This window comes from Micromys minutus (genome assembly GCF_963924665.1).
Source record: "Micromys minutus genome assembly, chromosome: 5".
Classification (NCBI taxonomy): Eukaryota; Metazoa; Chordata; class Mammalia; order Rodentia; family Muridae; genus Micromys; species Micromys minutus.
The window spans coordinates 61,547,636-61,574,962 of record NC_137974.1 but is presented as its reverse complement, the minus strand read 5'-3'; the positions used below and the strand labels follow the sequence as shown (position 1 = coordinate 61,574,962).

The 27,327-nt window shown below is 39.4% G+C and overlaps 1 protein-coding gene across 1 annotated transcript in view; it reads right to left on the bottom strand.

The window, feature by feature from the left end:
• Window positions 1-3,085: 3,085 nt before the first annotated feature.
• Window positions 3,086-27,327, bottom strand: part of OPN5 (opsin 5) — a gene marked incomplete at both ends in the record, with an annotated part of 45,887 nt that continues 21,645 nt past the window's right edge. Inside the window, 3 exons of the mRNA XM_080916789.1 lie at window positions 3,086-3,163; window positions 18,135-18,192; window positions 21,324-21,565. Of these exons, the coding sequence (XP_080772915.1) occupies window positions 3,086-3,163; window positions 18,135-18,192; window positions 21,324-21,565 (378 nt within the window). The remainder of the gene's footprint in view (window positions 3,164-18,134; window positions 18,193-21,323; window positions 21,566-27,327) is intronic.

The window sequence follows — 27,327 nt, the reverse complement described above, 5'->3', positions numbered from 1 at the left end:
GAATGCCAGGGTGCTGATGTTTGATAGGGTGGGAGGGTGGTCAGTAGAGAGATCTCCATCATGGAGTCAATGGGAGGGGGAGGGATGGGATTAGGGGAAAGGGGATAACATCTGAAATGTAAATACAGAGGAAAAAACAAGCATTGGCTGCTCTTCCAGAGGTTCTGAGTTCAATTCCCAGCAACCACATGGTGGCTCACAACCATCTGTAATGGGATATGATGCTCTCTTCTGGTGTGTCTGACAGCTACTGTGTACTCATATACATAAAATAAATAAAGCTTTAGAAAGGGCTGGAGAGATGGCTCAGTGGTTAAGAGCACTGACTACTCTTCCATAGGTGCTAAGTTCAGTTCCAAGCAACCACATGGTGGCTCAAAACCATCTGTAATGAGAGTTTGTGCCCTTTTCTGATGTGTCTGAAGACAACTACAGTGTATTCATATATAATGAATAAATAGATCATTTTTTAAAAAAAGAAGAAGATACTTTATATGCCAAGGTTGACTGATATCCATATGAGGCCTTTCTTTTTCTCATTCTTTTCAGGGGTAGGAGGGTGAAGACAGGAGAAAGATAGGAGGTGAGGTGAGAGAGAGAGATTAGGAGAGGATGGATGGGAAACTGTAAAGTAAATTAATTAATTAATAATAATAAATAAAGAGTGTAAGAGCCAGAGAGAATGGAAGACATCAAGAAGACTAAGTTATCTGCATCAATAGAATTGACCCACAAAGACAGAGGCAGTATGTTCAGCGCCTTCACAGGTCTGCTCCTGGTGGGGTCCAGAGCTAAAAGGAGAAGTGGGAATACACCTCAATCCCTATTCTAGGAGCTTTCTCCAACTGACATCTTCTTGTAAATAAAAATTTAGTTTTCTCTAAGGAAACAAACTGCTCTTCGGGTTAGACCCCCATGCTCAGCAGTAGATGGTCCATAGAAAATAATTTAATTGGCATTTTTGAAGGTTCCTTGTCTCCCAACGTCATATCAGGGTTTTGTCCTATTTTTTTAAACCTATTATTTATTTTTCCTTCTCTCTTCTTACTCTCCAAATCCTCTGTGTAGATACTAGGCTTTTCAGTTTGTGGTTTCTATGGGATTTCTGTGTGTGTGAATGAATGGTTTTCAGATTTCTGTACCTTAGCTTGGTCTCCTGTCCTTCTGCTTCTTTCTCTTCTCATATTCCAAGTGTTAGTTGTGTTTTATCTTATTTTTATTTTATTTTATTATTATCCATTAGGAACCTGTTTGTTTTCTAAAGAGAGACAGTAATGGAGTCGATCTGCATGGGGAGGGGGTGGGAGGAACTGAGAGCAGGTAGAGGAAAGGAAGCTATAATCAGAATTTATCATATAAAAAATAATCTATTATCAACAAATAGGAAAAATGATAATATTTTTTATTATTTTGCAGGGCTAGAAATTGCATTGAGAACATCTCATGTGCTCAGTAAATGTCCCATCACTGAGCTGTATTATCAGGGCCAGGACATTTTTAAGTTGTAAAAACAGTCTGAGTTAAGATTTTTCCTTCATGCAGTAGTTGATTTCGTACAAATAGTCAAGCTCTTTCTTCTCTCTGGGATTCTCTTTGTTACCTTATGTTAAAGTTTAAATATGAAGTACCCCTCACAAAGGTTCCTCTGAGGACAATTTGAGTGGTGACTGAGTCACCAGGTTTGCTTTTATCACCGATAGCTCATAGAATGATCAAAGAAACTATTAGGATGGTTGCCCAGCCAGAGAAAGAAGGGACCTCCCTGTGCCTTGAGAACCATTTAGATAGCCAACATAAACTAACTCAACAAAATAATCCAAGCATATTGTCTCAAATTGCTAAGTCACGGTTTGGGGGGTGGGAGTCAGTTGGTCAGTGTTTTTTTTTTTTTTTTGTTTGGTTGGTTAATTTTGTCTTGTTTTTATTTTATTTATATGTTTGTTTACATTTTCTCTCCTTTTACCGTCCAGGTCCTTCCAGTTTAGTTTTCTTGTGGAATTGTGAGAGTAAATGGGTCTCTGCATCTCTGTCTCTTTCTTATACTTTTTCTTGAGCTCTTTTCCTCCTGTTTGTTTTGTCCTATTTTGATGTGCTAGGTTTCGTTTTTACCCTAGTATATATTATATGAAAGAAAATCTATATTCAATAAAGGGAGAAAATGAATAAACTAAAAAAGATAAAATGAAATATTCCCAATCACTGGGCATTTTTTCCTGAGTTTTGTGGTTTTAATATAAATCACCATTATGGACAATGGAGAATTACCAATCTGTGCAATTTGGCAGGTTCCCTCCATGTAAATACCTCCATTTTAGTCCTGCCAGAGCTATGCAATGCTGTTGATTCTTTAGACGTAAAATAAGCAATGACAATAAAACTGGTTCAAAATGTTGGTGCAATATATTTTCTTTATTTTAAAAAAAAAGAGTACTTGAACAGCAGCTATGGCTTCAACAGAAAAGTATTTCCATGTGCAGAGAGAGATGGACAGAGATGAAAAGTACTAATTCATCCTTTCCTACTACAGCCACCAAACTGTTCTCCAGTTCGACACACAACTGGTTCAAACACGAGTGAGTGAAACACCGCAACATCTTCTGAGTGTTCTCATAGAGAGTACTTACAATTACTATGTACAGGTTGACTTGACAGAGTATGCTGTTAGAAGCTTCCCAGATACATGTTCAGTGTTCTAACCATGTACAAAAAGAGGTGGTCTGCAGTTTCAAAGGCATGTTCACACTCATTCATGCACCGATAAGCTCCATTATTATCACAACGAATGGGAAGCTTAAGGGATGATGAACTTCCCAAGCTTAGGATGTGCTTTTCTTCTTAGACCATTTTAATCATCTATAAAAGCCTAAAGAGTGGACACTTCACATGCTATGTGCTCATGATTAAACTTCAATATCAACAACGCAGTCAACGCTGACCATATATTTTCTCAAACTTAAAAACAAATGCAAAGAATACACTACAGCTTTTTTTTTTCAGCATTTCAAAGAGTATATTGAAGCTGGCCACTTATTTCTGAAGCCCTGATGGACAGGTGCGGGGTTTCTCGGCCTCAGAACACAGATGCTTATTTCTTGCCACAGTCACCATCATTACTGTGACTCTCTCCATCCATAACATGGGCACTAGTAAATCTGGAACTGCTCTGTTTGAGAGAACAACAACATTTTTGAGGTGCATGTCTGCTAATGTCAGTCTGTCTTCACCAGCTTCCCAGTACTAGTCACAGACTCAGAATGCTGTAGATAGTCTACAACCCCTGACCCACATTCTCCAAAGCCAGACTTGGATCTGTATGGATTTGCCCACATTTCAACAATGATCAATGGAGCAGAAATGTTTAATGCTTACCTTAGGACACTCCAGGGAGATGCTAAAGATGAAGCCCAATGGAAAAAGAGGAGCTTCAAGAATAGAGTCTTAACTCAGCTGAACTTAAAATCAGAATAAACTATGGTGTTATAGCTCTCTAGAAAATGAGTAAAAACATTCTGCTGCTTTTTAAATAAAGCCATTGACCACAAGAATACAGCCAATTATTCAGAAAAACCTCAAATATATATCTTGGAAATTTACTTGAAATAAGAGATGGATCAAATACACATATGTATGCATACATATGTGTATATATATGCATGTAATTAAATAGATGAATGGATGAAAAGTATATAGATGGAAAAGACAGAAAATTAGATTTTTTTCCTTCAATTCTCCCATGAAGTAGAAACATACATTGTACATTTATGATGTATTTACTTATTCTTTCACAATTTAGACAGTGTTCTTCATCTAAAGCCCTTTTCTGTTCTACTCACCAAGCAGAAGCAGAAACATATCTGAAACAAGATCACCACTTCAGACCCAGCTTTTCCAGACACTCCTCCCATACTTTCCACAGAGGGAAGACCACACACAGCAAGCATACAGTATCAGTTTACTCTACTTCTTAGGTTGATGCTTATTTAATGCCACATCCTCAACTCTCTATGTTTCAAAACTAGCACCAAGATTTTTCCCCTTGATTTCTTTACTCTCCCCCACAAAGATACCTATTAAATATACTCTGCTGATAAGAGCTAAAGTTATGTGATAATAATTGACATGCTATCTCTGTCAAGTTTGATTAGGGAAATAGGAAGAAATTAAGGAGAGAAATCTGATTATCTAGCATCTAGGAGCCTGTAAATAAGATTGTTCCAGAAGCATCTTTCAGATATGCTCTTCTCAATTTTCTCTAGTGACCTCCCCTAGATTCTACCCATAAGCCTTCATTCTGGGCTCTTCTATTCTAATTCAACCCAATCTTGGTTGTCCGTAATGATGAGAAGTCTGAAAGACTTTGGAGATTCATTTGATGTTTTGCCTCTTTAAAGTGTTTTTCTTGTGAGTGAGATAAGATATTGTATGAAGAATAAATACAGTTTTACTCATGCCAAAGTAATAGTGAGGAAGAGTGACAGATTCTTTTTACTTTTTTTAGATTCACCATATTGTTGTATTTGTGCCAGTAAAGTCTTACTACTAACAAATGTTTAAAAATTCTCCTTGAAATTATTGAAGTATTCTTATCCTCTTTAGAATGAAGTCACACAAATCGGTATTTGCTCTCCTTTTGACACTATAACAACCTTCAACATATTAAGAAATAGTTTTCCAAAAAGCACTTTATTTGTCACTTGAAATACTGGGAATCTTTACAGAGCTTACTCTAAAGGAAATGACTTCTAAGGCTGCATGTGGACATTCAGAAATTCTTAAATCACAAGTCTATCTGGAATAGTATGGTGATAACACCTGAAAATTATGAGACAGAAAACTACAGGGCTCATCCTCAGATCTGAAACTGTTGAGGTTTTGTTTGTTGCAATGTATTGTAATGCTAAATATTGACCTAGGTTGCCCCCTTCCCCAGGAATGAGGAGATTCTACATAGTATTAACGTAGTGATTGTGTGAATGGTGTATAAAGGTTCCCCCATACACCCTTTTTATCTCAATAATATTATTGTGGAATATAGATTCCACTTTTCCTCAATAATATTATTAAGGAAAGACAGACATTTGAAGGATAGTTTATAAAACACATAATTTAATTCCCAAGAGTTCCAGAAGGAAAACCTAGTTCTGTGGTGTCCAGCTCTCTTGCTGCCCTGCTGTGCTATTCATTACGTTTTAGGAGAAGGTACTTGTGATGATGTTTCTGCTCTGGCTTCATTGGTCCCATTTACACATTCCATGTAGGACTTAGCAGCTCCATGTGTTATGTCACTTAAACACCAAAAAGTAACCTAAGGGTTTTCTCCCAATTTTCAGATAAGTGCACCAAGGCTCAGAGACTGGGTTATTCTCCCAAGGATTCGCTATGAAAGCATAAGCAAGACCTCAACCCTGGAGAGTTCAGCAGAGTCGTTCATATCTGCTCTACTTTGTTGGCAGCAGTTTTTAAAAAGCAAGCTATACACTCATGCATCTCATAATTATGAGTAGATAAAATATAATTGGATCAAGTTGCTTCAGTCTGTACCTTTCCTCCTCTAATCTACCTAGAGATGCTCCCATTTAAAGCACTTGCAATGAATGGTTGCTTATTATATAATTTTATGACCCAGATAAGCGCAACACTGAAGCTGACTGAATTAACTTTGGCAATTATAGCAGGTGTGGAGAAAAATATTACACTTGCTTACCTTGACCTGCTTGACTGAACTAATAAGGCTCATTCTTAGCAGTCATCCTGACACAAAATATTCACTATCTCCAAGCAGGTATGGTTCAGCCATAATAAAAGCCCAGTATACTAAAGGGGATTTTGGTTTGGTTTGGTTTTGTTGCAAAAGTTCTGTTTTGATACTGCTTCGTTCTCTGTAGTTAGTATACAACTGTTTTACTTTCAATGAGGCATCGAGCAGAATTGTATACTTCTAAGTTTCTGCTTTGGTTTGCACTCATTGGATAATATAACTGACACGCTGTCAAGTGACCTTAAAGAGGGAATAATAAGAGCGACATGTGTCTCTTTTAGAATTCTATTCTGTTCTCTCCAAATTAATTCTTAGATAACTCTATTAATTAATCACTGATAGATTCTGCATAGACAGGTTATCTGAAGATTTTTTTTAAATGCTAATGAAAGCAAGAGCTTCTGTTTCTAAGAGATACTGAGAAAAGCATTTCCAGTAGAACATTTACCTCTGATGAATGGGTTCAAATAAAGTATCATTTGCATGACCTTATCCCTCAATCTTTCCCATCACATCAGCCAGAACTTCACAGGTCTGGGGCTCCATTCTACTTATGAACAGAATACTCACTATGCATCCAAAAGAAACTTTCCCCAGACATAACAGTTTCTAATTCCAGTCCCATGCTGTACTTGTGACCTTGGGTAAGGCATGCACATTTTCTGCATTAACTGCTGAACAGGAAATCTGTCCTTCTGCCCTTTTCAAAGGCACTGGGAAGTAGAGTTAAAACAAGGGGATTTAACAAGAGCACACAGAATGAAAGAAATAAAAACCATTACTGTTAAACGAAATCCTAGTGGCTTTAGCCTAGTTATTTTGTTGTACCTTGTCAGTACAAGAAATGTGAAATATGTCAGAACCACCAAAGTTTCCTCAGTCATCAACTGCTGTTAACTCCTTGTCACATGAAGTACGGTGGTTGAGAACTCAGGTTCAGCAGGTGCCACATGGCCCTCAGAAAACCCTGCACATGTTCACATGCTATGGACGTATTTTCTGAGTTTCCATTTTCTCTTCTGAAATGGGATGACATGTTCATGAGTAAATGCCAATGAATTTGACTATCATAAGTAAGGATTAAATATAGGAACTAGCCCATAGAAGAGGATTTAACATTGAATCCAGCACACAGTGAGTGGATGCCTGCTCAGTGGTTTAAATATTATCTCTTCTGTATGGCAAGAATAGAGCCTCCAAGCAATAAGAATTTCCAGAATCAATTAAGTTTAGGAATTGATAAAGTCCTATGCAGAGACTATCAATGTGCCCGGATCCATTAGTGCACAAGCCAGCTCTTTAATCTGAAGGCATGTTATCTATTCTTTAGATGATGTATTTGAAGACTTAAAAGGCTTCTTCCTGCAGATGCTTTGCAGAACTGAACTTGAAGGGGTCATTCTTCAAGGTATATTGCTCTCACCAATCAGATCTTTACTATACTATGATGTTAAGCTCCACAAAATAGGAGAAAGAGGACCAGAAAAGGGATTTGTCAGATGAAGACACCTGAGAAAGCCTGACAGCATGAGTTCAATCCCAGAGACCTTCGTGGAGGAAGTAGAGAACCAATGTTTGCCAGTTACCATGAATGCCATAGCAACGTGCTCCCTACATTGAAACACAAAGAAATTTAATTTGGAAACATTTTTAAATTATGAAGAGAGGAGGCGGAGAAGAAATAGCTGGTGCATCTAGTTTTGTTTCTAATTCACTGAATTTCAAGGTACTCGGATTTGTTTCCTTCCTGGGAAGTTCGTGTTTCTATTTGCCCTCTAGCCAGGCTCTATGAAAGAAGAAAGATTACATGAAGTTTCAGGCTGTGTAATAAAAACAAAGTAGCTCATGACACTATTTATTTACCCTATGCATCCTCGTTTGTGCATGCTTTTAAATTCCATGGATGTCTTCGAAAACACATTAGATGAGCCAGAAAAAAAATGTGTCTGAATAGAGGGATAGACTGTAACTTTCTTTAGTATATTACATTCTGTTTATTTAGTTTGTGTGTTTGAGATGGTGTGGGTGTATGGCACACATGTCCCATGGCATACAAGTAGAGGGCAGAGGAAACCTTGCCTGAGTCAGTTTTCTCCATCCACAGTGTAGGTCCTGAGAATCACACTCAGCTGAGCAGGCTTGATCGTACCATTCTCCTCTGAGCCATTTCACGGGTCACAGACTATTCTTTAATCTACACAGCAAATCTAAGAAGATGACTACTGCCCTGGAATGAATTCCTGCTCATTCCTGTTCATTCCTGAAATGTCTAGTCAAGCAACAATAAGTGATTTGCTTCTTTAATGATCTTGGGGAATGAACTCTTCTCACAGTTTAAAAGCAAGAGTTTATCTGTGCTGATACCATTTGAGGGGAGTCTATATAGGGTGTGTAGAGGTCTGGGAACATTACTAGTCATGATTTGAACCTTTCTGTGAAAGTGTTTTACAGTTTAAACCTGAAGCATAAATGGTATCTTTAACTTAGTCTTCCCGCTTACCTGTCTGACAGGTGTACTAGTATATTCAAAGCCAAGTAAAATTTGACAGGATTAACAAGATAGTCAGTGTCTGTGCAATAGTGAACTTGACTTGAAGACCTGTGCCTAGTCTTCATGCTAACTGCAGCAATCTTTGGAGAGGTTCAGGTTTCCAGCTGCCAGGGAATTGTAAGGCATTTACATCTGGACCAGAATGCATTTCCCTGGCCAAAGTGCTAGCTCTTTATAAGAATTATCTTTGCTCCTGAAAGTGAAGTCAGCAAGCAGAGATCCCTTTTGGTCTTTTAGACAAATTCTCCCTAACTGCTCCTTTGTTCCAAATCATACTGCATCATTTCTAATTACGAGCAACTAACACACTTGCATATGTGAATCATGTATCTTAAGACTTAATAAACCCACAACATGTATTTTTCCCACGATCATAAAAATAATGCAAACTCCACTTTTGTAATCACTTGCTTGCATATTATAAAAAGACCCTCCTAGCTCTTAGTCTGGGCAACTTTTTATAAGTTTGGCCTGGCCATAAAATATAAAATTTTTACCTTCCAAAAAAAAAAAAAATACTTCAACTCACTTTAGTGCATTCGCTGCCCTGTCACCAAGGTTTGTGCTCCTGCATTGGTGAGTTCTCAACTGGCCAATTTGACAGTCTCCCAGAAGGCTGTCCCCACTCATCCAGTTTGTATTAAAATCCAATCAAAATTTACCTGGCAAGTGACTTTGATTCCTCCCTCTAAAGTCTCTGTTTCCTTTCATCCTAAACCAGGCACAAGGACTTTTTTCTTCACTAAGAGTTACCTCTAAAATTCAGGGAGATACTTTTGTTCTAGTTTACTCAACAACAAAACTACCTGTTGTCTTGAGTCATGGGGATAATGGCTGTCCAGTCCCTCAATATATGAATTCAGATTCAGGTTCACCTACTTTGATGGCAAATCCTCCAAAGACATACGTGGGTACATCCACAGGGGTCTTAAAAATAAGTAATTCAACTTCCAGAAGTAATACCTCTACCTGCATGAACCCACACTGCACTTCTAGCCACAAAATATACATTTTCATCAATTCACGCCCATGTCTGCATGATTAAAAAAAAAGTGATATTCCAGATATGGCCTGAAGCTGCCCCAAAGGGACACACAGCCTGACACTTTTAGAAAAGACTAGGTTAACAAAAACCTAGAGTGCTTATTCACTAGGCATGGGTCTGCTGGGCATAGAGGGGTGGGCATCTAGCACTCAGTAACACTGTTGCTGTTTTAAAATAAAATAATGGGCTTTGACGTTGCTAGGCAATGCTACCATTTTATATTGTTCATTATTTTCTTTCTTCTAATAAGATGAATAGGGTAGAGATTAGAAATCTGAAAACTAACATTTATCAGCAATCTTCTCTGCATATACTAGACACAGTCTAAGTATTTAAGTTGTGCTCTTTTCGGTGGGCAAGTTGATTACCCATTTTGTGGAAGTAAAATTTAAACTTCAGCAAAAAGTTAAATGCAAGCAAAACTGCTTCCATATATCGATGCCAAAATAATAAAGACTGTGTGGGGGTCCACTTCTCGATGACAGTGTCTCTCATAACTCCCCCTTTGCCTAGTCTTATAGACTGTTCCCACATACCTTCATCCAACTCCTTTTCTGGCCTTCTAATGACCTCAGTTATACTTCAGGCACATTTTCTTTTGACAAGAATGAAATTCATCCTTTTTAGTGTAGACTACTACACCTCTTCTGTGGTCACCGGAACTATCTGATGTTCTACGTGCCCACGAATCCATTAAACACAGTAAGTTCTCCAACTTCTGGTCAGGCCTCTCTGGAAAAAAATTTCTGCCCCCCACCTTGACTAGAGTAGAAGTTTAATCCATTCTTTAATATTCTGAAAACTCCACACTTCCTCTTTTAAGGCCAACTCTCTTCATTCCCCAACTTGGCCTTTCTTGTTAGAGAATAAGAACCTTGAGGTTTAGACTCACATCATTTCATTCAGTGATACAAGTCAGTTGCTGATGGACAAAGGTGATGAACCCAACCAGGGGTGGAACCTACTTTTGATAAATGCTTTAGCTGTGTTCATTCCAATATGCCTGTTTCTCAAGTCTGTGCTGGAGTTGGGACAAGAACTGTGCTATTCTCTTGTGAACTAAGAACACTAAAAGAAAGAGGTATCCTTGTGCTTGTCCTTTAAGCATATATGGGGGACCTCTTGTCCCACTTTTAATGACAGTGTGGTTGTGGCAGTGTGAAGTATAAGAATTTCATTTGATCATCAAACATATGAAGTGGTTATTTTAGAAGAAAACAGTCAAATAACACTTTCTGGGGGTTGGGGGAGCAGTCATGTTTATAATAGTGATTCCTGAGCAGGTCTTCCTCATGGCTCTCTAATAGACAATCTGCCCAAAGAACAGGTTTCTTAATTAAACTGAATTGTCCTGTGCCAGATTCCATGTCACATTTGCCTACACTAGTTTCAAGAACAGACTCTTGACAGCAAATTTGCATAAATAAACATTGCAGCCTCGAATACTGAGGGAATGAGACTGTTTGTTTCCAAACTGACTAGAGTGTTTCATTTCAGGGTGAACAGAAGGGAAGCTCTTAGGCAAATCAATGAATTGAAATAAGCAAGGTTCTGAATGGGAAGGGAAGAAATTCTACTTTGTGTCAATTGCCTGGACTTTTTAAATAACATAATGGTATTTATTTTGATGCCTAAGCTTCAAGCCAGTTAAATTCCAGCACTTGTTCATTTTTATTTCCAAAACATTTCTAATGTTCAATGACCTTACCTCTACAAGTCAGACATAACGCATGGGGTCTTTGTCAGCCCTTACTTGATGGCAACATTTTTAAATCATAGACTGTAGGAGAATTAGCTGGGACATTCTCTAGAATATAGACACACAGGTTCTAGTCCACAGAGTGTGAAATGAGGCCAGGCAAGTCACATGGTAAATAAGTATTGTGGGCAATTCTGATATTGGACTTTATTTGGGAAAGAACAAGGAACAATATGTCTGACATCTGAAATGGAAATATAAAAATAACTTGCATACACTAAAAATTCATGCTTTCCTACATAGACTAGAAACAAAAAAAAAAAAAAAAAAAAAAAAAAAGCTTTTTGCCTCAGTATAATGTTGTTCAAAAAACCTTCATAACCCCTTTCCTCTGATCCTACCCAACTTGGCAGTACCTCTAAGAATTCCATTCTAGAATAAGTGGTATGCACATCCTCACAAAACATTTTACTACTCTCTCAAAAACTATTACTGAACAACTCTGACCTGAGACTTCCTCTTCCAAGATCATCTTTGGGTCTCATCCTCTCCCCATACCATGTTCAAAACAATCAATGTCTTCATATTCTTAAAAACCCTTTGGTAATGTCAATCATAGTATCTCCCATAATATAATATAGCCATCCACTTACTCATGATTTTTCTGCCACACCATGAGCCCTTTTCACATTAGAAACACACCTGGTTTTATGCCCACCTCCTCTACCCAAACACTCATTAAATGTTATCAACCCAAATCCATTCTCACTGTGACTGCAGCCCCAAACAACAGATTCCTAATCCTATAAGGTTAGAGCTTGGTGTACAGGATTTTAAAGGGAATGGGAGTCAGCTCTTATTTGCCATTACATTTGGAACTAAAGTGTGGAGAGAAAAGTACCATCAGGGAAACTGATGAATATTTTAAGGCAAGCAAGGGGAAAGAGTAAAATCTCAATGCAGAATAAATCTCAGTCGATCATGAAGCAAAGTGCAGATGCCACAGGCTGACTGAGAGAGGAGAAGACCCAGCTTGTCAGTGGGTAGACTACATCAGCTCTCTGTCTCTTCTTTCTGGTCAAGAGCAAAGCATATCCCCTACGGTTTTTAAAACAATAAAAAAATGATTTGGGCAAAGATTTTTTACAAAATAGAAAAGTGCATATTTTCTAAAATCTAAGATAAAGGTTGGGGAGTTAAAAACCTTTTGAAACATAAGGTCTATCAGCTATTCAAAAGGACAAGCACTGATAGACAATATAGATATGAATAGATGCGTGCCAATACAATTTTGAAATTTCTGAAAACAGGCAGTGAGTTAGGTTTGGCCTGAGGACTGTGGTTTGCAGACTTCGGCAACAGATGAAAACGCAGCAGGTGCTGAGCTAGTAGATGTTATTATTTTTTTTTGAAGACATTTTCTCCTTGGTGAGCATCCTGATCTTCTGCCTCTTATACAACCTTTAATTGTGTCCCTGCTCTAATAAGACTGCACAGTAACCATGTGTACCCACTGAAATCAATAGCATAGGCTGTCACCTGGAGCTCACTACCCCATAGTTCCCATAATTCTAATCTATGTCTGTCAGAAAAGCAGTGGGGTAGATCTGGAAACACGTAGCTTCTCTTATAATGTTAAGCTCTTTGCTGCACAGAAGTTCAGCTGAAATTCCTTGTAAGACACTGTACCACCACCACCACCACCACCACCAGCAGCAGCAGCAGCAGCAGCAGCCTCACTGATAAGAACGGTTTTCTACTCCTTGAAAATTACTTGTATTGATTGATAAACGGTTAGCTAAGAGCTGTGTTAAATGAAATCCTTTCAATGCTGAATGAAACAAAGGAGCTAAACTGCTCATTGTGGACCCCATTGTCCCTTCCTATCACCTGCCTGAGACAGCAAAGAAGAAAAGCCCTAACCTTCAGAATTATTTAAGTATTTCTGATCCCTAGGATACAGCATCAAAGCAACTTCTCAGGAAACTTATAATGCCCTAGCATGAGACATCAGACAGATAATATGCCTATGCACATGTTGATGAAGTGTCTTAAAGAGTCTGTGGTAGAGAATAATGACTTTAAATCAGTGACTTACAGTCTACATTCCCATAATAGATTACTGGGTGCCTTTCTCTAAAAATATTACCAGGTCCCTACCTGGACAGAATGTCCAAGTGCATAGCTCTGGAGCTAATTCTGGGCAATTTGGGTAAACCCCACACATCTTCTGGAAAACCTGGTTCACCTTTCTTTTCCAAATGGATGTGTACTTCACTCTTCCTCCGACAAGTTAGATTGTGTTCACTTGGAAGTGTGTGTATGTGAATCAGGAGGGCGTTAGAAAGTGAACGGCACTTTCAAAGTAGAAAACTCATAGGGAAGTACAGCTTGGATGAAGATGAAAACTCCTTTCTGAACCATCTAGCTCAGAGCAGTAGATAATCCCCAGTAACAACTGTATATGAAGAGATGCAACTCACTCTCCCTTTCCCTGCCTCCATGAGGTAACTAGACTCTCTCCGAAGCCTTCCTCAAAGGTCTTCCTCCACAAAGGTCCTCCTGAGACACCTGTGGCTGTACTGTCCCTTTGTCCTAATGAAAGATGCTAAAGAAAGTGTTCTGTTCACTAAGCATCCATCCCTGGATCCCTCCCTGTGAGTTCACCACAACAGCTCTGTCCCATGCCAAGTCTCTTAACACTTGAGGCATGATGAATGGAGATTGGAGAACAGGAAAGCATAATTTAAAGTAACTGAGAATGGTCATTTAGATACAGGCACTTGTTTTCATTCCAATCTATGCAGTTGCATGATTTCCAGAATGTATTCCACACATTATTATGACCTGTGAATATACATGGTGACAGTTATGCAATCTTGAAAAAGCAAACTGTTCAAGTCCACAAGAGCCACAATGGTGAGCTGGGATTTTCTCAGTAAAATTCACCAACACCTTGAGGTTTTGTGCTAACTAAGACCATGCTCTTGCACATGTGTTCATAGTGAATTTTCTATGACTTTGAAGTTTTTTGCTTTTTGCTACCTTTTTACAAGAAGCATGCAAACTGTTTATAGTGGTCTAATACGGAAGCAACCTAGGTACCCGTAATCAGGTAAATGGATAAAGACAGTTAACTATTTATCCATGGACGGGGCATGAAATATTATTGAGCCATTAAGAAAAATTTATATTCTGTCACATGCAGCAAACTAGTTATATGGCAATGAGTGAAATAAGTTAAATAATCTCTCCTGTGTGAAAGCTAAAATCAAAGTAAACCGGAATGTGAAATAGTTATAACCAGCAATTGGAAAAGGAGAGGGAAGGGCTATAGAGAGGCAAGATCGAGCCCCATTAGTAGACACAATGAATAACACTATCAGAAGTGAGGACAAATGAATAAGGGCCATCACTTTACTCCTCTGGACAATGAGACCTGGCTCCATCACACCAAAATGAATTGTGAATCCAAAGCTGATGAACACTAACTCACTAGCCTCTTCCTTTATAGGACCTAGCATCATGCTGGCACCTGCTAGCCCTTACAGACCCTATTTGTCAGTCCTGCTGACATGTTTTCTCTGTCATGCTCCTCAGCACTGTCTTTCCCCCGTTTGCCCTGACCTAACGGAACTAGTTCTCTTCAGAATCCGGTTCAAGTTACTGTGGATGGTCAAAGGCAAGAGAATGCATTTTCAAGGAAAAATCAAATGAAATCAAATATTTAGTTACCAACTAAGTTATAAAGAAGTTTAACATTTGACTCTTGATAACATTGCATGGGAAAGATCAAACAGGATTTTACTTCAAAATACATTCCTTGCTGCCTTACTGCAGAAAATAATTAATTATTTTTGATTTTGGGTTTTTTCATGATTTCTGAGAATCAAATGTTCAAGTTCATGGACCATTTCAGTTCTTAATCTCTTTTATAAATTCATCATCACTCATTATTATTTTAATGGAAAAGGGTACATTTAAGTGGCTGCCTATAGAAAGAAGGCAATTTAAAATAACTGGCTGGACTTGGTAACACATACCTGTAGTTCTAATACAAGACAGGTGTGAGGTGAATCAGAAACAACTTGGATACTTAGCAAGAATTAATAATAATAATAGTAATAGTAAGAATGAATAAACCACTTTTCTAGAATTTTGTGTTTTCTGCTTAAGAGTCTACCACTCTTTTCCTGATCTCTCCCAAAACCTGATAGCTACCCACTTGATTCTAATCATTTAACTTTTAAGTACCCTTCAAGTGGCAAGCATTGAGCAACTTACCAAGAGCCCAAACAGTATGTGCAGTCTGTTCAAAGATTCAGATGCTATTAACACACAGGCAGTGCAGACTATCAGCACAAAAGGAGCTGGGACTGGGAACTGGGGAAGTGTTTGGGAAGGCACATTTGCTTCCCTAAATCATTGGATGCTCTGGGGCAAGCAACACCAGCTCAGGGGGAAGTCACTGAAAGTCTGAGCATATGGAGCCAGGTCTCAATGACTCCTGTTACTGCATTCTACCCCAAGAACCGACTCTCTTTCCTCTATCGATTCTTATGATAATTCTGGATCCTTATAGCTCCAAGGGCATCACAAAAACTTACTGGAAGCCAAGCAGAGAGGATTTAAAGTGTGTGTCTCAAATTGGTAGGGAAAACCAGTGCTAGGATTTTTCCCCCAAGCTCCTAATATTTAAACTCTATTTCCCTCCTCACTGTGTTAATCCTTTTTCATACATGCTTTTGAAAGCTGTGCTAAAGTCCACAGTTTAGTTAATAATGAGAGTGTACAGTCTACATTTAGGGACTCCTGCAAAGGTCAGTGTTACACTAGCACCCCTTCACACTCCTCTGTCATCTCCTCAACACACCTCCTGTACCTCAAACCTTTCTGTCAGGCGTTTTCAAACCAGCTCTTTTTCCTCTATCCACACTACTTCCCAAGCCAATTTCCCAAAGCCTTTCTTAATTCTTCTGTCACAGTGCAATCAATTGCCAAGGCTTCCTGTTTCTTAAGACATTTTAAAGCTATGTTTTCATTCCCATGGCTACTCCTTCATCCAAGGTCTCATAAGTTATCATTTCTTTACAAAGCCTCTAATAAAGGGGAGAGTGTACAGCCATGACCTTCCATCCTACCCAAGTCATCTACCCTCCACAATGCCACTAGACTGGTAGTTGGTAGTTCTAGACATTACAAACATCATAACTTCCGGTCGGTTTGTTCAGAACAACTGATGCCCACTTTTCTGGTAAGCATCACCCCTTACTTTAATCATAAGAGTAATAGTTAACATGTTGGAAGTACATCCTCTCTGACAGGCAGGATACTGAATAGTGTTTTCTTGTTCACTACACCTCCCAACAACCCTCTGATAGCATTGCTTCCTCTCCTCATTTTGTAAGCCTAACAAAGGCATTGAATTTTAGTTGCAAACCCAGGCAGTGTGAGCCTGTGCTCTATACCTGTGCCTACCCCATCTAGGTTCCTCCCACATCTCTGTAATTACACATCTGTCCAGAAGTAGCTTGTCTCTCCTTTCTCATGACAATCCTGTCCTTCTTCAATCCTAACTTAGTAGCTCCAAATCCCAGGCTCTCTCTCTCTCTCTCTCTCTCTCTCTCTCTCTCTCTCTCTCTCTCTCTCTCTCTCTCTCTCTCTCTCTCTCCTCCCCCCCCCAGATTTAATCACACAGCTTATTTGTCATATCTACTTAACATTTATCTGAAGCAAACAGCATACACGAACCCCTTCTTCATGCCTACTGCTGCAACCCTCCAGGAAAATAAACACACATAGGAACTGAATGTGTCCTACACAATGGTCTGGGCCTTGAGGGACTGGCTGAATCTCTACTAACCTTCAAATACAAAGAGTAAATAGATCACCACTCCACTGGAGACACCACTCACTCCTGGCTCTTCTTGCCAGCTGTTCTCCAAAGACTAGAAACAAGGTTAATGAGCAAGGCTGTGTTCATGGTAGACTCAGAGGGAGACAGGCTGCAGTAGCAGAGAGGATACCTGCTTGGGCCTGTTCCTCAGTCAAGGAGAGAAAAATCAAAGGAACACTGATGAAACAAATGCTTATCTAGACCTAGTATCTACACATCTTATTCTTCTCCTTAGCTCTTACAGGACACAAATCGGTCTTTGAAGTCATTCCTTCTTGTTCATAATTGTGTCTCTTTAATCTCAGGCTTCAAGGGGTACTTGTTGAAATTATATGTACAATAACAAGAACCAATATCACAAAGAACAAGCAGAGAAGAGAAACAACACTTACAAACAGTACTTCCACTTAAATTCCTTCCTCAGGTAACAGTGACTGGCAAGTAATATACTATCCTATCCACTATATACAAATAGCAAGACCCTAATAAAAACCTAAGTGAATAAAACAGCCATCAATGGGAGTCATTTTTATTCAAATTCAGAGATACAAGAAAATCATTTAAGGGTTTCAGACAATGCTGATTTCCCTTGAGGACTCCTTCCAGTCACTACCTGCATAGAACTTGACCCTCAACCACCATAAACGTAAAGAACTCTGAGAACCTAACCCTACCAAATAACTATGTCCCTACACTATCCCAGTGATCATCTGCCTAAGTAAACCCCAGATACAGCATTCCTGACCCTACACTAAGAAAAGAAGAAGAAGGAGAAGAGGAAGAGGATGATAATGATGATGATGATGGTGGTGGTGGTGGTGGTGGTGACATCAATATATCATGATAAAGATGTCAAGATGGTATACGTAAAATAGTACCTAACAAATAAAACTTGTAAACATTTTCCTTAATATGTCAGGCAAATCCTGTTTAGCATAAGGATAGATTTATCATAAGGAAAAGAGAATATCAAAAACAACCTTCCTAATTTTCAGAAAGTTCCAACCTAGTATCCATTTGCAATTTCCCAACAAACACTGGCTTCAAAAAAAAGAGGTGAAATATACAAAATATAAAAATATAATATCAAGGCAAGAGTGAGGCCACGATTGAATGTTGGGAAGAGTAGAGAGGCAAACATGTGAATAAGTGTGTCCATGAGTGATGCTCTGTCCATCTTCATACCTCTTGATGGATCTCCAGCACTGCAGAAGACTTCCTGACTGCGGTTACAGTGTGCAGCCTGGAAATAAGGAAAAGATGTGAAAATGCATAGAAACAGACACATTTACATGTACAAACATGCACATGTCATCACGCCACCTTAATTACCATTACCACTTCTTCGGAGGAACCTGAGGGAGAAGAGTGTAGCTGTGACCTAGATGTGTTATATACATGTATAAAATTTTAAAATTAATTCATATTAAGTGGTAGAAAAAGAAAAATAAGACAACTTGTTGGGGTGGTGGGGGAAGACCATCAACATGAGAGTTCATCTTAAAAAAGAAGAAAACTAGTAATTTCGAATATTCAAAGTGAAAAAAAACATATCTCTTGGGCAAATCTTTCCACATACAAGCCTCCACTTTGTGGCCTATTTCCTGTGCTGTAAAAGTTGTACTTCATTGCACCCATTCAAATGGACATGCAGCATACAAAATAAGGCAGTCAGGGAGACTTAATAGATAACAGGCATCCCAGAATTTAGGGTGTTGTTTTCCCATAGGCCTCAACCATCTAATGTATTAGAAATATGAAAGGCCTCCATCCTATATAGCTCAACCTACTGAGTCTTTGGATATTATTTTTTATGCAAGCACTGAAGTCTATGTCCCCTGTCAGCAGCCACTGGTGACCTCATAGGTCTACATGAAAGCTAAAAAAAAAAAAAAAAAAAATGTAACTTTGCCCTTCGTAGTTAGTACTCGCTTCTCACCATCTTTCAAACATGGCCGTGATGAAAGTCACCTGAAAAAGACAAGCAAAAGGCTGAAACTCCAATCCAGCCTGGACCACTGAAAAGCTAGTCTGCTAGTAGAGTTTTCAGAGTTCCTGAGATAGGTCGACTAAACAGCCACAAGAGGCTACATATAGACATACAAATGAAGGTGCAGTGTCATTTCAAACAAGAGTCTTTTCTAAGCTAGAAATTTTAGGGTCTTTTTTGTTGGTTGGCTGGCTCAGTTACCTTCTGCCAAAACTTTGGGGAACTTGGCTGTGGAAAGAGAAGGTTACGTTTTACTTTGCTAGGACTGTCCAAATTAACTTGAAATTTATTTTCACAATGTCACATTCAAGCCCAGTAGCTTTTCTATTTGAATTCCATGGTTTTCTTCTTCAAAGAAAATCTGTTTCAGACCTCAGAAACAGAAGGTGCAAACATATCATCAGTTAACCTCATTTCAGGCCAGTGACTTGTCCTGACCTGGCTTCACATCACTTAATGTCACCCTAGGAGCATTTAACCTCTTAAGGAAAACAAAGATAAACAACCACACATTTAGTTCTCTTTATTTATAAGATTAGTTCCAATAGCCACCCATCTGCTCTACTCTGGAACAGACCTCGCTAAAGCCTACAGCTCAACACCTCTTCAAAAATGGCTTCCCAAAAGACACTTCAGCCCATAGAATCCAAAGTCTCCTCAGTGCCTCAGCCCTGATGCCAGCTTCTTCAGAGGAAGCAGGAACTCCAGAGGAATGAACCAGCCTTAGTCAACTTCAGAAAAGCAGTCACTGGATTTCATATAAATGTTTAATGAGAACAAGCGAACTGAGCTGTCTCTTGCTTGACTGAGTTTCCTAAAGCCTAGTGGCCCAAAGTCACTTTCTGTCCCTCTTTCCCTTGCCAAATGTTAAATATTTATATGCTGTTCACACTTGTGAATAGACGTGCAAACCACAGAGCTAGTCTGTCACAAAATTCTGAACTAGAAGAAATGTACTTCCAGACATCTCTGTCCTGTTCTCATTTTTAAATAAAGAAGTCTCACATTATTTTCTCCCAAAAGTCTTTAAGAAAAATGATTCTATTCTGCATTCACAATAAAGAATCGACATCTAAGAAGGGCAAGGCTCTATGACTTCCTAAAGAGACATGTGTTTACATGTAACTATATATATCCAAAGAGAAGGCATAAACTATTAAGAGTGTGAAAAGCTACCCGTCCACAGTGGTCACATAGGCCTTTCCCACACACCCTTTTGTTCAATTATTCCAACTTCCTGTTAGCACCTAATCCCGCCCTTAAGCTCTTAGCAACTAATATGTCTCTCAGAATTCAGACTATGGGAAACTGCTGTAGTAAACACAACTTTCCATCTCTTGTCCCTTTGTCACAGCAACAGTGACAATATTTTATAAATTTTTATGATTTTTATTTGATCATATATTCATAGGGTAATAAAATCAAAGTTCAAACAAAATTCCATGTCTTCCTGATAATCCTTCTTGAATAGCCCTTGTTAAATACAAGAAGTGTTGAAAGATACCTTATCACCAAGTAATGAAGAGGACCAGAAACCCTGAAACCTCTACCTCAGTAGCCAAGACAATGACTTGAGATGCATTTTCCACCTTTTACCCAAAGATGGGGACATGTAACACAGAAGACTTCCCCACTGCTACAGACCCAGCTTTTTGACTCACTCTGAGTATCGGACCTTTACAGAAGATAGTTCCGGAGTCCTAAACTCTTATACATTGTGCATCCAAAACAGTGTACAAGTTTTAAAGAGCTAGTATTTAAGTGGCAATTCCTACTCTACTGCATTTCGGCTATATAAATATGAGTGGCTTCCCCAGTCTTCACCTTACTTGAACCTGTTTCTTCATCTAACACAAAGAAAGAACAGCTTCTACTTCTCAAAATATAACTAAAAGGACCAGACAGAAAAAGTAAAGAAAGAGGAATGACTTCACTTTCCTTCTCTCTCACTTCTGCTTAAGTCCTTGGAGAATTTTAGCCAAGAGTTCTGATGACCCAAACAACGGTGGCAAGGAATTCCTTGACAAGAATGTATTGTTGAATCAATGCACATGGGACAGCATGTTTGGACTGATATGCATTTAATACCCTGAAAGGAAGTCCATAACCAGTGAATAAGCACAGTGTGACATCCTGGTTGCTCTAGGATCAAAAACAGAGTGCCTGTTTTCAATATCTGGCCATTATCCAACCCATTCATATCTGATGGTTTGGCTTCTGGAATTCTTATGAACAGAAAACAAAAACCTCCTAACCCAGCTCCTTGAAAACTTAATTCCAACCTGAGTGTCTGCTTAAATCACCACACTTTAAAACAAACAAAAAAATATATAATTTTTGATATAATAATAATAATATATGGATTTCTAGCTTCTGAATTTTACCTAAAGTCTTCCAGAGACTTCTTCTTCGTTGCTCTCAAACCGCCAGCCTGGCAACAGGCAAATTTGTAATCAATGACCTGGTAGATGATTGGATTGTACATCGCGGCAGATTTTGCAAGGAGTGTGGGCACCACGGAGAGCTGGATGGGGATGGAGTCTGGCCTTCCAAAAGCTGACCACACGGACACTACCGCATACGGGATCCAGGCAATCAGGAAACCAGCACAAATCAGCATCGCCACCTGGTCCAGGGAAAGTAACAGACAGCAGGATCAAGAGAATTCATAAGCAATCCGAAGGAAGTTATAGGTGTGAAGGAGGAGCAAGTTCTTCCCTGAAAACATCCCTTTTTGACCACAAGAATTGCTTCCCAGGAACTTCTGAGAACGTGGCACAATTCTTTACCCATTATGTGACCTATACATTTTTCACTTTAGAATTTGAATGTACCCCAAACTCAAACTATAATAGCTGTCAGATTTTGACTACAATTAGGACAAGAGATCATAATAAAAGGATGCCAGTCTCTTGAGCTTGCAGAGTCCTCAACCCACAGGCACTTAAAGACCTGACAGAAATCTTTTGACTCAGGAAACTGAGAAGTTTTGCCCTGGTTTGAAATTCTAATGTGCACTTTCTTCAAAGATTTCTGTGAAATGTTACTTCTTCTACTCAAGTTTTTGATGATTTTGAAGTTCAGATTATAGAAATTTCCCAAATATAAAGACAAAAGAGTTATAGGGCTTCTGTCAAAGCAATATGGAAAGTGATTTTCTCTCACAAAATTAACCTCTTAGTTGCCCGAACACAGAATGGTTGACAATACAATTTAAAATACCCTCAGGGCTTTCACCGTCCCCAAGTCAGTCTTTTAACGGTGTGACCCTAACTATTGCCCTCTAGCTTCTGATCTCATAACCTCAGTTCAGGTTAACAGTTTTAGGAAATGCTTTTAACAAGATGCTAAACTGGGCTCCAGGGGACCTCCCAGCATGCCCCTGTTCCTGAGCTCTCTTCCTCTTGAGGACAAATCACAGCTGAATAGTTGAGGGGTCATCTAGAGGTGGGAAAGCCACACAGGGTGGTGAGGCCTCTCCAGGAAACCCTCATGTGTTCAGTGTTTTGTAAAACACATTACTGAGCATTCCTTAAGCTCCATGTGTTCCGCAGCTCTCAGAGGTTCATGAGCGAAGCATAGAAGATAAACGCATAGGAAGAAACTGCCTGAGAGAAAACAGCAGCTAGAGAGACTGCTTCTCATCCAGCAAGTCATATTGAGAATCTGTGCTTTATGTGGAAAACACAGAAAGGGAAAGCAGACACATCCCCGCCCACTTATAATTTCCACTCTGAGCCCATTTGTTTAGACAAATGTCTAAACAAGAAATAAGAGAGTACTAACGCTAGAAAATTAAGTCAAGGCTCTGGTTTTTTATTTTAAGTGAGCTATTTCAGGCCTGACTTGGAAGTGGACATTACTAAGCTCTAAGTGTCCTTACACTGTTATTTCTCTGGTGAGATGAATAATGAAATTATATTTAAGGCAATTCTCTGAGCATGCCTCCTCTTTTGTTTACTTGCACTTATTTTAATCTTCTTGATGTATCGTCAACTTTAGAGTTCCCAGCGTCTCCCCACCCTCCTGGTTTTCTGAAGTTGACATAACAGGTAGCTCATGACTCAGATCTGACCAATCAGAGGACCAAACTCCCCTGACTACAGAAACAGGGACAAGGAGCTTGATCAAATTCATCTTTGAGATTTAGTAAACCTCACTTTCATCTCTGAGTCTCCGCAGTTCTTGGGATGATGTAAGAAAGCTAACTAACAAAGATCTTCTTGATTCATCTTCCCATCACCTAACTCTAAAAGACAGCAACCATCCTTGATATCCTGGTCATGATGCGCTGTGAAGGGTTTCGGTGTCAAGGAATGAGACACAACCTGCTGTATAAACAAGGTAAGATATTACACAGGTTCTTTTGTTTTAGTGGCACAGCTGGATGCTACTTTTCTGTCAATAAAGCATAGGTGTATGTGTGCATATGTGTGTGTGAGGGGGGGAGAGAAAGAGAGAGAGAGAGAGAGAGAGAGAGAGAGAGAGAGAGAGAGAGTTTGTACATATGCATGTGCCTTTCCATGTAAGTTAGCAGAAACATAATTGCTATAGCCAGGAAATGATCCAAAGCCTTTCTATGACCTAAGAGTAGCATGGATGTGGGATGTGTTGCCATGGAAACCGACCTTTCTAAGATATGTAAGAATGAAGTATAAGGCTGAATTTAGTGGTAGAATGCTTGTTTAGGATGTATTCTATTCCCCAGAAACACACACACACACATGGAAAATAGGCTGTAATGTCTGAGGTTATAAACATTAATTCAAAAGTTTCAAGGCTCAAGAGGATGAAGAGATTAGCCTGCCCTTTTAGCAGACCCACATTCAGTGCCCACCACAACCACTTCCAACTCCAGCTCCAGAAAATCCAATACCTTTTCTAGCCACCTTGGGTATCTGTACTCACTTGCATATTTCCACACACAGATGCACACAAACATATACACATGACTAGAAATAAAATAAATCTTTCTAAAAGAAAGAAAGAAAGAAAGAAAGAAAGAAAGAAAGAAAGACAGACAGAAAGAAAGAAAGAATTTCAAAGCTCATCTTCAAGACTAATGACAGGCAAGAAAAACCTCAGTAATGAACAGTTTGTTCCACTTTTCTGAGAATGTGAATCCCCCAAGAGATGAGTCAAATGAGCCCAGGACACCTACTCTAGGATCCTACAACATCTTAAGCTAAATGCCCCATCTTAAGCTAAAAATTCTCTTCTGTGTTAAACGCTTCTTACTCACTGCAACTAAGCACACATTACTCTCTGCCCCTGAACCTGCTCTTCCATCATCTCACAGAAGCTTACCCAGGAGCCCTTTCTGTTTGGTTTAGTGTGATTTTTGCTTGTAAAGAGTAAACGCCACAAAGTGCTCAGTGAGCCCCCCCTTTTTTTTCTTAAATTCCCAAATAAACACTAACTACATAAAGAAAGCTGTATTAGCAGCTGCATAGAGACTTAACATAGCCCCTATCTTTGATTCTAGGGTGAGTCATCTCAAAAATCCATTTTCGGTACTGTCACCAAAGCCATTGACAAAAAATAGATTAGCAAAGAGCCCATAATATTTTCCCCTTCTATGGGAATGTGCAATAGGAACAAGAAAGGTTTATAACATGCATGCTGTTATCCTGTCTTATAAAGTAGAGAACCGAATGTACTGTGCACTTCAAAGCAGCAAATTGAGTACAGTGGGTGGAGCTTCTGGCTGGCCAATAAGAGACAGTAAGTAGAAATGTAGCCTAACACAGAGGGTAAGCATGGGGTGTGTTAGATGATGGTGCTTGCATGTGGACGCAACGTCAACAAAAGGCCCGTCCGTTCCCTGTCACCTCAGTTTGGATTACATTTCACATCATTCAGTTAAACTGCAGTATCACTTGTTTAAATACCAAGTCTGATGAATGACATAACGCACACCCTAAAGGCACGTTTCGCTAAGCCTGACAATTTAAGTTTGAACCCAGAGACTCACATGGGGGAAAGAAAACCAATTCCTGCAAGCTGCCTTTTAACATTCACGCTTGCAAAGGGACAAATGAGCACACGTGTGTGCAAGCACACAACCTGCACATGCCTAAATTAATTAATCAACTAGATAACTCATTAATGTTTACATTTTTCTAGTATGTTTGCCACACACTTTCTGAAACCTTTGTGACATTTTTCCAGAGCTTGGACTGGGGTTTAGGGTTTTCATCAATTCCTTTCTCATTTTTCCCACTACAATCTCATTCCGATTTTCCAACATTTACTTCACAGCCATCCTTGAACCAGTGCTACCAGAGGCCTCAGCATTTATCATCCATCCCAAGTTGTTTATTTTTTTAATGATTTAACTCCCATCACTGTTTCTTGGTTCACTGACAAAGCACTAAAACCCCCGGTTCCCAAATTAGACAGTTTTGTGGGAGGAAATTCTCACAGGATTCATGTTTAGCGTGTACAAAAGAATCACACATCTGCAAACTTGGATCACTAGAAATAAGTTGCCACAGACAACCCAAGAATGTCAGAATTCCCGGCTCTGGTTCAAGTTGACAAAAAGTATTACAGAGTAATGCTGCTGAATGTGCTCAATTCCAATGAACTAACTTGTTAACAGCGTCCTAAGATAATAGGGCTGAGCTTAAATATTTGAAGTTATACGTGACCCTGACTCACCATAGCGGACAAGGAGAGAAGAGAGAAGAGAAAGGTCCCATCCTCTCAGTGTGAAGGATAATACAGGAGTCTTTGGTTATGAGATACTGTGACTCTCCATTGTCTCGATCTTAGTTTAGCCCCACTGACTATAAGAAGAAAATATTCTGTTGCTGTATTCACAGACATTTCAAAAGAGGAGTCCAGTTCCTTCCTCCAAGCTCCTTTGCCTGAATTTGAGTCAGGCATCAGGTGCGTGCTTCACTGAATAAGGAAATACATGAGAGGAAGCCACGGAATTTATGTGAAAGGTAAAGCCTAGAAGAGGGGCCAAGGAGATTGTTCTGCCTGGTTTTGTGTGCAAACTTGACACAAGCTGGAGTTACCATGGAGAAAAGAGCCTCCCTTAAGAAAATGACTTCATGAGATCCAACTGTAAGGCATTTTCTCAATTATTGATCAAAACTGGGAGGGCCTATTGTGGGTGGTTCCATCCCCAGGCTGGTAGTCTTAAGTCCTGTAAGAAAGCAATCTAAGCAAACCAGTAAGTAACATCCTTCCATGGCCTCTGCATCAGATCCTGCTTCCTGATTCACTTGAGCTCCAGTCCTTACTCCCTTTGGTAATGAACAGCAATGTGGAAATGTAAGCCGAATAAACCCTTTCCTCCCCAACTTGCTTCTTGGTCATGATGTTTTGTGCAGGAATAGAAACTCTGACTAAGATAAAGATGAATGAAACCTCCTCCAAAACAACTTTGAAATATCACTGAACAAGCATTAGCCATCCTAATTCTGTGTTTGAAGTGAGTTTAGTGCACAGAGAGAAGGTGGTGGTAGGGAGTCCTGCCCACTGCAAGAGAGTATGTAATTGGTCCAAGCATGGGATGAAAAGACTGAGAAATATTATAAAAGATCTGCCTAGCAAGAACATAGATTTGCCCACAATCAGTGCAAATTGAATTGAAAGACAGTAATGCTATTTCTAGGGCAGCTGTCTTACAGATGTGAGTATGCCATCAGAAGCCAACACAGAGGCACATCTGTAATTCTAGCACTCCAGAGGCAGAAGCAGAGGGGCAGTGGCCAGTGAGTCCCAGGACAGCTTGTATTGTAGAGGATAGTCTTGGGGGGGGAGGAAAGAGAAAAAGAGGAGAAGAGAAGGAAAAGGAGAAGGCTAAGAGAAAACTAAATAAGAAGACAGGGAATATAACTGTTGTTGTAGCTTCTCTGACCCTCAGTTCCCTCATACCTTTACAAATACACAGGTAACAATGTCTGTGCTCTCAGGCTACCTGCTAAGAACTTAATTCATTTAACAAACTAAGAATGTCCACTATGGGTTCTTCTGTTTCACCCACAGAGTGCCAACTGAGGTCAACCGTCTCACACCCTCTTCCACTGACTTGCAAAGAAACTTTTCTGGAGTCTTTGGGGCGCCTGCCATCTGTTAGCCCTGGCTAAGATCCAAGCAAAGAATATGAGCTCATGCTTAAAAAAAAAATCCACACTTTCCAGTTGCAATTTTCTCAACCCTTAAAATACCACTACTCTAAAACAAGCAAAAGCTGTGATTAAAAAGAGAGGAGACAAATTGGGTCATGTCAGCTTGCCCATCTGTGTTTGGGAAGTTAAGTCTAAAAGTGACCATATTATCCCCAGACTAAGCAATGGCTTGTCCTATTGAGTGGGGATAATTTCTAAGTGCCTATTCAACACAATTAGGGACCTGAGGGAGATGGGGTCA